This window comes from Girardinichthys multiradiatus, chromosome Y, assembly GCF_021462225.1.
Source record: "Girardinichthys multiradiatus isolate DD_20200921_A chromosome Y, DD_fGirMul_XY1, whole genome shotgun sequence".
NCBI classification, from domain to species: Eukaryota; Metazoa; Chordata; class Actinopteri; order Cyprinodontiformes; family Goodeidae; genus Girardinichthys; species Girardinichthys multiradiatus.
This window is the reverse complement of record NC_061818.1, coordinates 40,999,517-41,015,382: the sequence shown is the minus strand read 5'-3', so window position 1 is coordinate 41,015,382 and position 15,866 is coordinate 40,999,517. Positions and strand designations below refer to the sequence as shown.

Sequence of the window (15,866 nt, the reverse complement as noted above, 5' to 3'; positions counted from 1 at the left end):
ATTCCTATCTCACAAAATTAGCATATTTCATCCGACCAATAAAAGAAAAGTGTTTTTAATACAAAAAACGTCAACCTTCAAATAATCATGTACAGTTATGCACTCAATACTTGGTCGGGAATCCTTTGGCAGAAATGACTGCTTCAATGCAGGCGTGGCATGGAGGCAATCAGCCTGTGGCACTGCTGAGGTCTTATGGAGGCCCAGGATGCTTCGATAGCGGCCTTTAGCTCATCCAGAGTGTTGGGTCTTGAGTCTCTCAACGTTCTCTTCACAATATCCCACAGATTCTCTATGGGGTTCAGGTCAGGAGAGTTGGCAGGCCAATTGAGCACAGTGATACCATGGTCAGTAAACCATTTACCAGTGGTTTTGGCACTGTGAGCAGGTGCCAGGTCGTGCTGAAAAATGAAATCTTCATCTCTATAAAGCTTTTCAGCAGATGGAAGCATGAAGTGCTCCAAAATCTCCTGATAGCTAGCTGCATTGACCCTGCCCTTGATAAAACACAGTGGACCAACACCAGCAGCTGACACGGCACCCCAGACCATCACTGACTGTGGGTACTTGACACTGGACTTCTGGCATTTTGGCATTTCCTTCTCCCCAGTCTTCCTCCAGACTCTGGCACCTTGATTTCCGAATGACATGCAGAATTTGCTTTCATCCGAAAAAAGTACTTTGGACCACTAAGCAACAGTCCAGTGCTGCTTCTCTGTAGCCCAGGTCAGGCGCTTCTGCTGCTGTTTCTGGTTCAAAAGTGGCTTGACCTGGGGAATGCGGCACCTGTAGCCCATTTCCTGCACACAGCCTGTGCACGGTGGCTCTGGATGTTTCTACTCCAGACTCAGTCCACTGCTTCCGCAGGTCCCCCAAGGTCTGGAATCGGCCCTTCTCCACAATCTTCCTCAGGGTCCGGTCACCTCTTCTCGTTGTGCAGCGTTTTCTGCCACACTTTTTCCTTCCCACAGACTTCCCACTGAGGTGCCTTGATACAACACTCTGGGAACAGCCTATTCGTTCAGAAATGTCTTTCTGTGTCTTACCCTCTTGCTTGAGGGTGTCAATAGTGGCCTTCTGGACAGCAGTCAGGTCGGCAGTCTTACCCATGATTGGGGTTTTGAGTGATGAACCAGGCTGGGAGTTTTAAAGGCCTCAGGAATCTTTTGCAGGTGTTTAGAGTTAACTCGTTGATTCAGATGATTAGGTTCATAGCTCGTTTAGAGACCCTTTTAATGATATGCTAATTTTGTGAGATAGGAATTTTGGGTTTTCATGAGCTGTATGCCAAAATCATCCGTATTAAGACAATAAAAGACCTGAAATATTTCAGTTAGTGTGCAATGAATCTAAAATATATTAATGTTAAATTTTCATCATGACATTATGGAAAATAATGAACTTTATCACAATATGCTCATATTTTGAGAAGGACCTGTAATAAGCAACGGGTGGATGGTAAAAACAAGAGACACAAAAGAAACCAAAACCCAAACACTTACGGAACATACCTCGAGCATCATTTTCCTCTTCTTATCAGAGACGCCTCTGCTGAAAGCAGCCATCAGCCTGGAACATCGGGTCCCTGTTTTGATTTTCATGCAGTGGTCGGTCGGTTTCAATTATAACGTGGAGCTTCCTGTGAACAGAGGATTTCATATCCCAAAGAGAAGCAGGCAAGATGTTTGAAAGAGAGGTAAATCCTCTTTTTGCCACCAAGCATGTTTAATTAGACAGAGAATAAGAGGCGGGTTCAGGAGGTAACAATGCTAAATGCTCCAACTGTTTCTGCCAACAACACGTTTCTGCATCTGTGACTTGACCATCTGGGAGTCAAAAACATCAAATCTGCAGCATTTTCTAAAAAGCTCTATTTAAAATCAAACCTTGAAGTGTCTGAGACTTTTCTGTGGTCTAATTCTACCTCCAGCACCTCCGGGACTTTTTTCATGTTTAGGAACTGATAAACATTTTGAACATTTCTGAAGATCCTGCGAGGCTGTAATTACTCAAGGCATGTGTGAAAAATACAGAAATGAATGAAAACATTGATAGAAAGTTGAGTCGATGCAGATGAATAAACTGTAACAATGGACTCATTTTCTGACACTTTTACAAACCTCTCCTGAGTTAGAAGGTGTGATCATTCAGAATCATGGACACAACAGAAACCAGGTTTCTCTAACTTTTAATTTTCTCACATTATTTGTCTGTTATTGAGCTATCAGAACAAACAATTTCTCTCAGGGTTAAGGACAAAAGTCTTATATTAGTCTTTTATTCATTTATTTATTTTGTGTAAAGAACAAAATATATTTCATATTTTTTACATATTTAGTGGCAACATGTTGGAAGAAAGGCCAAATGATGTGTCTATTATTAATTAATAATGTTCTTCTCACTTTTGAGTCACAAAAAACAATCATTTAAGCTTAACACCTGTTGAGTTTGCAACAAGAAGAATGATATGGACCTGGGTGGTTTTTAAGGACTACCTGGTTCTTGTATCACAAAAGATACGCCTGTATTCTTGGAACGAAGCTCCCAGTGCAGGTTGGACACAATCATGGTCGCCCCTTGTTCATTGACCGGCTCCCAAGGTGTTGTCATGGAGAAGAGGGTGTTTAGTTTGGAAATCTGACATTTTATCCTTGGTATCTGCAGAGTTAGCTCCTCTTAGTCTGAGGCCATGGTTCTCACCTGGAAAAAGGTGAATTGGTCTCTTCAAGTAATGAATCCGTCTTTGGCCTAATTGGAGGAATGTAAGTATCCTCAACTCCAGTAATGTGGTTACAAAAACAGCTCAATCAAAAAACAAAGCTCCTAATTTAGTCTATGTTCTGACCTGTGTCTGTGGTAATGAAATATAGATCATGATCAAGCAGCTGAGCTTAAATGAGATGTGATCAGAAGCTCAGTCATCCAAGAGGAGATTTGAGGTGTTTGATCCAGATGCCTTCGGGGTGCCTCCATTGGAGCTCTTTTGGGTGCTCACTGCCTGAAGAAAACCCCAGGGCAGTCCGAGAAGGACCTGAACAGTGTCACCTGGGAGAGGTTTGTCTGGGTTTCCCTCCTGGACCCATTCTTCTCACATGTTTGATTACTTTTTGTTGTTCTAGATCATTGCATTGTTTTCAATTTGTTCAGTCTTCAACATGTGAACACATACGTCCTGTCTTCTCATCCCCTTCACTAACTGCTAAGGTTTTATTGCCTATTTTAGAGCTTTGGATATTTATCTGGCTCCAACATCCCCTGGCCAGCAGGAGCTATCCGATCGACCACACAACGTCTCTTAGATGTTCCATAATACAAACAAAACTGAGGTAGCTTACCTTTATAGAGACTCTACTCTGACGCTGATGTACTAGTTCTTGTTCTTACTGATCTATTTTATGAGTGACTGCAGTTATTTTCATAATATTTTAAGTTTGTGTCTGGCTTGGCTCTTAAATACTTTGGTCAACATAAACAGTTTTTAATATGCGATACAAATATCATTCCCTGCAATTTATGTTTGACCCACATTCTAATTAGATGCAGGGACAAATTATAATTGAATTCAAGCATATTGGATGCTGTCTTGTGATGCAACTTGTGTTGCTGAAGTTTACCTGCACTAATCATCTCCACAAATGTTATAATTTCCATGCTATCCATGGCTTTCATAAATGCTGGATTCTTGAATTTCCCATTTCAGTTCTCAGTTCTGTTGCTACTAGTCTAAACTGGGATCAGGAAGTATCCTCTGCTCCTTTCCATCACAGCTATTGTTCTCACACCTGCCAGTCGGCCATCATCAGAGTATTCAGAGTGACAGGACACCCTGACCAGAGAGTCACCTCTCCAGTGTGTGAGGTGGTAATTCACAGAGCAACATGGACATGGTGACACATCTGCAAGCAGGGAGCAGGAAAACAACAGGAGACAGAAAGAAAGCATCAGCAAACATCATGCAGGGAAGACAGACTGTGGCAGAGAGATAGGAGAGCAAGAAGAGTGGGTGAGGATGGAGAAAAAGGAACATTTCATGTGTCTTCATTAACATATTCCACTCACCAGTAATCCCAGTGCGATAGGACATCCATGGCTGGACGTGCATAGATATGGGTTTCATGTGGGAGAATGTTTCCGCTGATAAATGAGCTTTCCGTCCGTCCGTCCGTCCATCCGTCCGTCCGTCCGTCCATCCGTCCGTCCATCTGTCCGTCCGTCCGTCCGTCCATCCAGTAGAAAAAAATGTGTGGAGTGAGGCAGTGTCTGCAGTGTTGTTGATCTGTTGTGGTGAAGAGAGAGATGAGCTGAACGGCAAATCTCTAATATCCCTTTTCCACCAACATGGTTCGGAGCCCGTTGCGGTTCCAGAATGGGATTTGGAACCAGTGACGTGTGTTTCCCCCGACAAAACGAGGTTCCAGGGCGTGAACTCTTGTTCATCTTGGGCACCGCAGAATACTTGGTTCTTCTGCACCAACCGTAACGTCACCTGTGGGCGGATGATTGTAGGTCTTATCACATCAGTAATTAGAATATGATAATTAGGAGAAAATGACAATACATTTCAGAAATTGTCCATGTCACTTACAAACTTAAAGTTTGGTTCAATGGTACACTAAAATAATAAACACTAAAATGCATTTATTATTGCTGCAAAGCAGATGGTTTAAATTGACAGGAAATGTGTTAAATGTATGTTAATAATGTGCAGCAGCGCATACTCTATTATTTACAGGCTACTTTAGGAAACTATATCCACTAGTCGACTGTGGCTCAGTAGGAAGAGTAGTCGTCTTGCAATCAGAAGGTTGTGGGTTCAATTCCAGCTTCCTCCTGCCATATGTCAATGTGCCCCTGGGCAAGGCACTTAACCTCAAGTTTCCTACCAATCTGCGTATCGGTGTATGATTGTGTGAGCGTTAGTGAGTGCGATTGGGTGAATGTGGCTCTAGTGTAAAGTGCTTTGAGCGGTCTGTATGACTGGAAAAGTCCATTTACCATTTACTGGTGTCTGCTGCAAATGCATCCATGTGAAGCTCCCACTGCTGAAGCCACTCTGGTTTGTAGCATGGACAGAGGAGCAAACAAGGCTATGAAACCTACTGATCAGACTGAGTCCATAGACAGGAAGACATGGCAGCAATCTCACAAAATGTAGAAGATCCAGAACAAGGTGTGTTTCAAGATTATTTGGGCATATTAAAATTTGAAATCTGATCTTTTCAACAAGTCCACAGCAACATTCTGTGTCTGCTTACGTGTTCTAACAATAGGAGGACGGAGATGCTAACTGCCTGATAAGATTATCACTCTACTTTCAGTGCTACCACAACAGAACAGCTGAAAGACAAAAGAATCATAGTGCTGCAATGGCCTAGTCAAAGTCCAGACCACCTGACTGAAATGCTTTTGTGATACCTTCCATTCAATAAACTCTATAAACTAAAAGGAAGCATGAGGAGCTGTTTGTATAATTTCCTGGATTTATTCAGGAACAACACTAAGTGATCAAAGGTTAACTAGCATTGTAAGAAAACATCAGGGGATGAAATTTATCATTATTCTCAAAATGATAGTTAACAAATGAAACACATAGATACAAACACAAAGATACCAAAATATTCTAGTTCTGCTTGACCCTGCAGAAGAAATGGAAGTTTGATGACAAAGGAATGGATGTTCAGAATGCTTTGCCCTACAAGTGTTCAATCCCAAGGTTTATCAAGAATTGATCCGTTACTCAGGAGCCTAAAAAGGGAGTTTATGGCCTACAAAACGTTTGGTAGAAGAAAGGAAATGAAGTCAATGTTCAGCTTTAATCCATCAGCTTTCGGCACCAGAATGCCTGTGAATAGATCTACAGTATTAAGAGTGTTGTAGAAAAATTTGCATCCAGAGACTGTCGATTGTCACTCAGAATCAGCTTTATCTTAATCTTGCAAGAGAGAAGGATTTTACAGCATTGGAGATGCGCTCAGTAGTGCTGCCAAATCGTTCTGACCAGACAAAGTAAAAGTTCTCCTAGAAGCTACAACAGTTTTCAAGGTGCCTCTCATGAGACCTGTTGTCCTAGACATAATCTTAACAGTGTGGCGTACATATTATCTCACACGGCTGCAAGGCTGAGAAACCATTACTCTAAGACTAAATAAGAGAAGAATGGATCAACACTGAGGGGTTCCAATACTTTTGTCAGTTCCTGTAGAGAATCAAAGAGCAAATCAAGCAAGGCACTAAAGATTCCCATAACAATGTCCTACTTTGGACCAAATTGACTTGAGATCACGAGGTTAAATCTCTGAGCAACAGGTGTTGTTTTGGCTGAAGGTCTTTCTGAAACTGGAAGGCTGTTGGTTCTGGACCAGATTGTTAGTTTTCTCATGATTTTCCACTTTGCATTTGGGGAAATGATTCAGGATGATGGAAATGATTTTAAAGGAAGTTAATTACTGAGTGTGAGCACATGGCAAAATTAAAATCCTACACAACTTTACATAAAAATGGTTTAATACTGTGTGGCACATGATGGCAACAAAATCCTTCAACCAGATATATCAAGGCGATCAGGCCTTATTCAGACAAAATGAGTTTCTTCATGGGCTTTAAGCTTTGGACCTTCTCAGTCTGAACTCAGGTCTCACTGGAAGGATGTCGTTCTTGAGAAAGAGACATCATGAGGGGCTAATCAGCCAATTAGTGGAGGACTGCGATAACGTAGGAGTAATACCATCTTAGACGGTAAATGTAAAGAACAGATTGTGTTATTCTTTCGTAAACCAAATTGTTTAGATTGAGAATGACAAAAAATCTTATTTTGAGACTATTTCAATGTAGCTAAGATACTATCACTAGCCTGGAACAGTTTTCACACTCAGCCATTTTAAACATGTAATCAACCCAGCAGTTACAGTAAAAGGTTTAATCGTTATTTAGAGTTATGACTCATGGGCATTTTTTAAAGCTTTCTACATTTATAGGTTCCCAAAATAAAATAACCAGTAATGAAATGTTGGATTTTCATTCTGACTGGCATTCACATAAAAAACATAATAATGTCATAAAAACCAGGATATGTTGGAGATCTCTGGAGTCCACCTGTGGGAGCTTGCTTTCACTGGACATGTGGTCCAACCGGGACATCATGAAAGGACTTGGAGAAAAGTGGTTCTTGTGGATGGAAGGAGACATCTTAGATGTTTGTGTGTTTGTGTCATATTTATTTTTATCTTGATAGTTTGGCTGATTGGAAGCCTCAACAGTTCAGAAACTGATGATCTGACCCAGAAGTTTCTGACTGTCTATTACATCTGCCTCAGATTGAATCTGAAGACATGCAGCCATTAGGAGCTGCCTTCTCGCTGAACAGAGAGCCAGAGACGATTTTATTTTCAGTCATCATCACTAAATGCTGAACTCTTTTCTTCTCTGATTGTTAGATCAGAAACCCATCACCTTCACGCAAAAGTGAAGAAAACAAGTTGTCCAGACTGCAGGAGAAACCTGGGCACTAACTGCCAAACTTTCTGCTGGTTTCCTCTGCAGAAGTTTTTCTTTTTAGGATGATGGAACATGAAGAGTCATTTCAGCATCTTCACTTAAAGCTGCAAACAGTTTGTGGAGTTCCTGCTCTCTGCCAGCAGCAGCAGCAGCGTTCCAACAGAGGAAAATGTTGGATTCTGTTCCTCCTCCAGCTGAGCAGGTTCACAGGTTCAGCTCTGAGACATGAAGCAGGATGATGTTATGAGATGTGTTTAGGTTCAAATTAAAACTTTCTCAGCTGCGATGTTCAAGCATTTTGTTGAAGGAAACATTTTATCAGGTTCTTCACTGATCAGGCTGATATGGTGCAGAGCAGCAGGTGGAACGACAGACTGATGGGAAACTTTCTCCTGATTTCCAGCAGCAGCTGAACTCCTGGTAGAGCTGGTTTTGCTTTTTTGAATTTTTCCATCTCAGCCAGAAGTAAATATTCAGAGTTCATTACCTGAAAATATGCACAGGAACAGGTAAACGTGATAAAACCAGTTGGAGGAGCCCAGCGGGGCGGGAACTAGTCATGCGTTCTGATGTGTTCACCTGCTGAGGTGCAACTTTTCTCAGAGTCAGATTGTTTGAGAGGTGATTTGTGTTCCTTTTGAAGCCTGTTGTGCTTGTTGTGGTGTTTCTTCTGGTACCAAGGTTTCATTTTCTGGTTGTATATCCATGCTGGTGTCCCTGGAGTCACCTTGCAGGAGTGGCATTCTGTTTTTATGCTCCTTGGATCTGGAATATATCCTTCTTGGCAAACATTTGCTGGTTATTTCCTGAAACCTGCACCAGAATAATGTTTCTTCATCCTCCCATGTTTGCCACTTGGTTTACAGACCTAAGAAAATGATTTCTTTTCATCCTGAACTTATTTTGTGTTCTGTTCATGAGGTGTCTCACCTCTGTAGCTCCTCTTGTTCATAATGCTGAAGATGCTGACATCTGACCTGTGAATGTCCTTTGAAAAAGTCAGCAGCAGGACTTGAGACTCAGTTTGGAGTAAACGGGTCGGTTGATAAGTTAGTGGGACAGAACCAGGGTTAGTTTGGCTGTCAGCAGTTGCTTTGAGAGGAAAAGTAAAAGTAGTCAGGAGTGGCTGAGGTTTATCTTCAATACAGCTTCAGACAGAAAAGAGCAGAACCAGGTCCAACCTTTTCCTTCTATCAGATCCATTTATTTAGTGTTTTGCTAAATATTAACCCTGTGAGGTGGGGGGTTAACATCTGAGTTCCCAGAGAAACATTTGCAGGAACATATAGAAAAATGTTAGAGATCCATTTCTCCATGCTCAGCTGGTTCCTGTCTCTGTCCTGTTCCTTCACAGTCATCTCAGGTTTTTCCTGGTTTTTCAGCTTGATGTCCCTCAATCATCTGCAGGTCCCCTTTCTGTGGCAGAGGTTCCTTATTAACCAGTTGCTCTGAGTGACCTGCAGCTGCCTGCTGAGGCTAATTTGGACCTCGACTCTGTCTGACCCGCTGTTTACTGAAGCCTGCATATAAAGTCTGCTGGAGAACTTAAGTGAGAACAGATGAAAAATTTAAGATCACAACAAAGTCTCTGATGGTGAGTGTTAGGACTTGAGCAATGGGGGACCCCAGAATGCAGACGAGCAGGCAGCACGACGGTAGGTGAAAAAGCTTTAATTAACAAAAACTCTCTCACAAGAAGAGGAAGGAACAAAACAATAAACGGGCAGGCAAGACAGGCATGGCTTGATCCGAACAACAAGACATGAACATGATCTGAAAAATGTTTCTGCGAGGAAGAAACAGGACAGGTGTGTATATATGGAGTGAACCAGGTGAAGCAAGAAGACCGATTAACTAGGTGCAGGTGAACCGAATAAACTTAATTGACAGGAGAGAACAAACATGACTGGAGCAAAACAGGAATTCAAGAATACAAACTAAACTTGACAACACATGAACTAGAAGACAAAAACTAAAGTATGACTATGAAAATAATAAAAAGAAACATGATTCAAAACCTTAACTGTGAAACAGGCCAACAAAACCCCAAAACACCCACAAATCATAACAGAGAGTCATAGAGTGTGTCAGCTCTGCTTTGAGGTTAAAGGTCATTCACACTGATGTTTAATATATATTTTGGGTTAAAAAGGCATTTTCTGAACTGTTGAGGTGAAGAAGCAGCTGAGCTGAGAGGAGAAGCTCTGGATTTACTGCTCCACCTATGATCCTGAGATAAATCATTGCAGAAAGAACCAGATCTTGATGATAAGCTGGATGAGTGCCTCCAAAAATCACAACATTTCTCCAGTTCTGAGTCAAATCAAGCTTCTGAGGGATCTTCTGGACAAACAAACCTGACTAATGGAGGTTCAAATGATCTGCTGCTCAACAGTTTAAATCCAGATACCACAGTAGACCTTCAGAGGTCCTGAAGAGTCCATGAGCAGACCAGTGTTGCCTGTTTTGATAGTCCTATCTTTAAAGAACATCAGTGGAATTGTCAGTTATCAATCAGGTTCCTAAAGCCAGGTTCTTGGTCACCATGTTAGTTAGTCAGAGGAGTTCAGGTTCCTATGAAACATGCTCTTCTTTTAGTTCTCCAGTCAGTGATGTGATCTGTTTTTGTGAGTTTATTTCCTGTTATGTTAAATATTATTTGGTTTCACTGAAAGACACTTTATATCAGTTACCATCAGGAAACTTCTGCCATCATGGAGGATTCTGGGTCTGCTCTGTTGGTCTGATGATCCTTTAGAATCTGCTTCTTTTCAATTTTAATGAACACATGCGATTCCTGAGGCCATTTTGCTGACCTCCACTCTGTAGTCTTCACATGGAACTTGGGTTTATGTAGCCGTTCTTGGAACAGGAACCTGTTGGGGGTGATCACCTTTACCTTTTCTTTATTTGGGACCTGTTGGTTTGGATCCAGATTTCTAGATCTTAGTCTTGTTAACTGCTCATCTTCATCTGGAAATTGTTATTTGTGGCGTTTCTTATTTATTGACCTTTACTCTTTAATTTTGACTTGAAAAACGTAGGTCTTTGACCTGGTTGGTTCTGTGCTTACTGGACTTGACCCAAGGTTGCTAGACTTTATTTGGAAACTGCTCAGGGTTATCAGGAACTGTCCTAGGGCTTTGTTGTCACTAACAGAGATGAGATCATCATATGCTGGTGATACCATGACTACAGTTTAGATCAAATCTTCAGTTCTTGGTTGCCTGAATGTGACCTTCCCAGAAGCCCCTCTGAATCAGGTTTGTCTCTAGCTGCTGGTATCGGCTCTGGTTCAGTTGAGACGGTCAGGAATGTCTCCTTTACTAGCCCACAGCAGTCCGGGCGGGTTCTTCATCTATGAGCTGCCGGTTGCTGATGTCGGTGGAGATCAACAGCTTCCACAGTGATGAACCCAGGGTAGGTGTGAGTTATTGACAGGCAGGACTTTAGCTGCAGGTGATGAGTCTGCTTCACGACTTTGTGAAAGACATTCATCACTACACTCATAACGGGTCAGTTCTGCACTCACACCATCACATTCATCAGTGAGTAAAGCTCCTATCAGCCTCTGATTAAATCAAACTGCTGCAGTAGATCCTCTGTCAGATGATAGGCTGCAGGTTTAATGAAGGGGCAGGTTGCTGCTGCAGCTGTATGCTTCCTTATCAGTGCAGCAAACTGGGCTCTAAGTTCTATGTTAATTTGTTTAATCCTAAATTAGGACTGATAATAGATTTTAGTTGGTGATCAAAGAATTTACTTTTATCAATGCCATATGATTCTTCCAAAACATTAAAGGGTATGAAGGTTTTTCCAACAAATATGTCCTCTACATGATTTATTCCTTTAATGTCCCCTGTTGAAAGTTAAGAACCTTTATTTTGCAGGATGTCTGGGTTGTTCCAACTAGGTGTTCGATTGGATGGGAGAATTTAAGACCTATTTAACTTTTAGCCTTTTGTAAAGTTTTTAAAATTAAATGATGACCTCTGACCTGTGGCCACTCCTGGGAAGGTTCTCCACTGTTCTATCTGTTCTCCATGTGTGGATAATGGTTCTCACTGTGGTTCTCTGGCATTTCTATCCCCTTCCAGACTGATAGATTTCAGTGACTTTGTTTATTATCTGTTTTTGAATTTCTTTAGATTGAGGCATGATCTGCTTCTTTCTGAGATCTTTTAGCCTACTTCATGTTGTCAGACAGGTTCTACTTATGTCAGGGCTTGCGAGATAGAACCCCAGAATGCAGACGAGCAGGCAGCGTTGTTGGAATTATGATTATTGATTAATTAATATTTATCAAGAATTATAATTAAAAATCATAATTTGACAAAATTAATTTCTTAACCAAAATCCTCATTTATGAATCGAGACCAGAGATGTCCTCTGATGTTGTAATTGTGGCTCAACACCTCTGATAATTACAATCGTTAAAAACTCAGTAATAATTGATCATTATTACCAGAGATGTCACTGTTTAATCAACCGTTTCTACTGAAACGTGAGGAACTTTTAACCTTATCTTGACTGACGAATAACTCTTGCACAAAATAAACACAAAACGCCTTCTCTTTATCTATGTGAATATTTATTAGATCACAGCCTGATACAATCAACTCTTCCGATCCAATAATCTTCACCTACTCAAACATGCAAAGTTCTACACAAAAAGGGGTTAAAATATCTAACTAAACAAAATAAAGCAAAACAGCAGCAACCCTGTATGGGATCAAACCAGCAGTTATGGCCAAAGTGATAATATGACAAGGGAATATGGTGTTGAACGAAGCTTTTGGAGCGCAGCCCGCCAGAAAGTGTAGCTCGGTGAGATGCAGGCAGTCATAAAACTTCCCCCAACTCTGGGCGGGGCTGAGCACACAAAGAGTTATAAAACTTTTGGCGGCAAGCTAGCAAGCAGTAAAGTTGAAGACAAAGAAAATGGTGAATTTCCCCATGAGGTTATTTTAACAGTTCAGTTCCACAGCGCACCTGCGCTTGATCTCAGGTGTTAAATAACCCTGCAAAGCACACAGAAAGATGGGTAGCACAGCGGCTTCCAGACATCCAACACAGCACATCGAGGTTTCAATAAAAGGTTACATGCACATATAATTCAGAACACATTAGATGAATCTAATCACACTAAAATTTCCTCTACCCTGCCCAGACTATTTCTAAGAGAAAAATAAAATAAAAGGATGAGTTTTACTTTGTTGAAGTCTTCCTTCTGAGCAGAGGACAAGACCAAGGGGAGCAATGACCACTTTTCTTTCTGGCCACTCATTCATTAATTAAGGTGGTACAGTAGTTGAACAGTGGCCAGAGGGTACAAGGTACACGCAGTCATTGGTATCTTATTGTAGTTATGCATTTACTTCTCTAACTTTTCATTTCTCCTCAGAGCTTCGGAATCAGATTGATAGTCAGTATTGGAAGCCGACTGCTATCCTTCCTGACTTTCAACTTTAAATGAGATGTTATGAAAAATTAAACTGGGCAATGTTTGGGAATATTTTCCAGAAAATAGCTGACAGATTAAATTGTTACCTGCCTCTGAGGAACAGACTGCAGATGCTGTTAGGTGGAACCATCAGCCTCGATCTCATGTTGGTGGGGACATTTGAAAGTGTCACAATCAGTGGGTCTGTTGTTTATATGCTGAGGAGCTGCTTTCTTCAGGATACGTTATCTGAAACTTCTAACAATAAATATGTGGTCTATTCAATATGAACATTTGGGAGTGTTCTCTTCAAGAAGACACTGTGGGATAACAAAACATCTGAAATGGGTCAGTGAATCCTGCTTGCTGCTGGGTTTCATGTGAAATGACCAGAATCTGCAGGGAGTATCCAACTGTGGCAGGAGTAAATTTTATTTCTGTTTCCAGACTCTATGACGGTGCAGAGAGGAAAGAAGCTCAGCATCTCCATCCAGGAACACATGGCCATAGACGTCTGCCCTGGTCCCATCAGACCCATCCAACAAATCTCTGCCTACTTCCCCCGCCTGTCCCCCACGTCTCCCACCCCTACCTCTCCGAACCCCTCCTCCTCCCCGGTGGCCCTCAGCCCCCCAGCGGGGTCCGCGATGGGCAGGGCCCACCTGCTGTCGCCCCTGCAGGCCCACAGCAGGTGGGGTCCGGGTGGCTCCTCGTCCCAGAACAGCAGCATGGACACGTCGGTGGAGATCAATAGTGACGACAGTGACGACTGCAGTGAGCCTGGCTGTTGGCATGTGTCTGTTTGTGGCGTCTGTGTTGTTCTTTGCACACACGAGGACACAATGTAGCTGTGAGTGATCACAATTCTTCACATGGCTTCTGCATGATCTCCGGCTTGGTGCACTTATAAAGATCTCATCAGTCTTCACTCATTAAACCAACGACCCAATGCTTAAAAGCTGCACTTCCGAGTAAATTTCAGGTCTACACTAATGAAATTTAAACCTTCTAAAGGTTTGTCTGAGGAGATAATCGCACAAAGAAGCAGGCAAATGTTCTTAAATCCATACACAATTAAAATGAAAAGAGACACACAGAGGAACATTAACCTAGAATGAAGCCTTGTCCTGCTTGAAGCAGGTAGTGGAATAAATCATTTAATTACAGTCTCTTTTCTCATAATTGGAAACATATTTTTTCCCCACCTTGTGTTTCATTATTGTCCATGAACTAGTCTTCTCAGCTGAAGACACAGGAGGACAGCAGAAATCCTGCCAACACGTCCAGGACTGTTTGTTCAAGGAGGAAAGAAAAGGTTAGAGAGAGAAAACATTACGGACACCTAGGCAGCTGCATATTTATAATATAAGAAATATAATCTACAGATCATTAGGACCACAGAAAATCAGATCAATGTTTGCAGGAACAGTCTGGATTAACATATATCTGTAGGAAACATCAACGTTTAGCAGGATCAAGAGAAGAGAAGATAGCTCAGACCTTAAAGGCAGCTTGAAGACAACAATAGGTCCTACCTTCTTCCTTAGATTACTGTGTGTTTCACTAACATGTTAACATCTCCCCATCAAACTCTTGTTTTCATATATTTAGATTTTCCTTGCAGATAAACTTTCTTCAACCCTCTCTGTCGGGTGCTCCTCACACTTTTTGTTTCGTTTCTCATGTCTGCTGGTCCTCATTTATGGGTTTATGTTCATTTTGAATTTATGTTACATTATATATTAACTTAGGACAATTTCCTGGATATAAACAGCATTGAAACATCTTGTCTTATAAGCACTGACAATCATTACGTGAACTTCGGACTAAATACATAAATAATAAAGACTCCCTAAAAACAGTCACAGTGAGAACGTTTTACTACTATTGATGCAAGTAGCAGCCATCTTGAATGCAGAAGTCGGGTATGGTCGTCTTTGCCCTGACTTAATTCCTATTTTTGCGGGCGTTCCAGTTGAAATGTCCTACTTGGAGGTCAGAAATTCCGACCTCTGGGTACAAACAGAATGCAGCATAAGCTCAGCCAGTGGGAAACGTGAGACATTGCTGATTGGACCACAGCGGCGCTTGACTTTTGAACCGGAAGTTAATGGCACGCCTCACCTCAGGAAGTGGAAAATAGTTACATCATCTGTACAGTCCAGGCTATGTCCAAATTCAGGGGCTGCATCCTTCGACGGGCCGTTCTACGTAGGCCAGGTCCTTTAAAAGCTGCCAAAATGCACAGTAACATTAAGATAACCCCCTAAATCCTAGTTTATACAGTTTATCTGCATGAATTCCTCTTTAAAGAGTCTAAAGCTGCAGTTGCATTTCTAGGATGTATTAATATGAGAGTTAAATTAACCTGGTCACACTGTTCTTTGTATATTTTGGTTTTGCCTCTTATTTTAGTAATTTTTCCTCTTTGGTTTATTGTTTCTTTATGTTCTGGTTTAGTTTTCTGTGTTCTCTGTGTTTATTAGTCTCCTTCCCTCTGCTCCCTGCTACTGTCCCTCAGCTGTTCTGCATTCCTCTGATTGGACTCTGATTGTTTTAATGTTGCCCTCCACTCCTCCAGTATTTATCTCCTTGGTCCCCGTCTTTCTCTGCTGGTTCCTCCTGTTGCGTTCCCTCCTGGTTCCAAATCTGCAAGTCTCTTTGGTATTACTATTAAATCCTTCGTTTGCTATGCAAAGTCCAACTTCGTGTCGGCATTTTGGTCCTGCTCAAACACCAATCATCACAACTTGGAGTGAATGAATCATTTTAAGGTTACAATAGTAACAGTAGATGGCGCTGTTTTATACCCAAAACTACAGAAGTCCAAAATTCAAGCCTTGAAATGGACAGCACTCTACGTGAAAGTGTGCTTTATGTTGACCTCATCATAGTTTGTTGTTATTAAATAATAAATATTATAGATGTA

The 15,866-nt window shown here is 41.5% G+C and overlaps 1 protein-coding gene across 2 annotated transcripts in view; it reads left to right on the top strand.

The window, feature by feature from the left end:
- The window catches only part of LOC124864113 (double C2-like domain-containing protein alpha), an 80,094-nt gene that overhangs the window by 8,422 nt on the left and 55,806 nt on the right, over positions 1 to 15,866 (top strand). For both annotated transcript variants that reach the window (XM_047358742.1, XM_047358743.1), the window contains exon 2: positions 13,385 to 13,711. In XM_047358742.1, coding sequence (XP_047214698.1) covers positions 13,390 to 13,711 — 322 coding nt within the window. In that variant the 5' untranslated portion in view covers positions 13,385 to 13,389. The remainder of the gene's footprint in view (positions 1 to 13,384; positions 13,712 to 15,866) is intronic.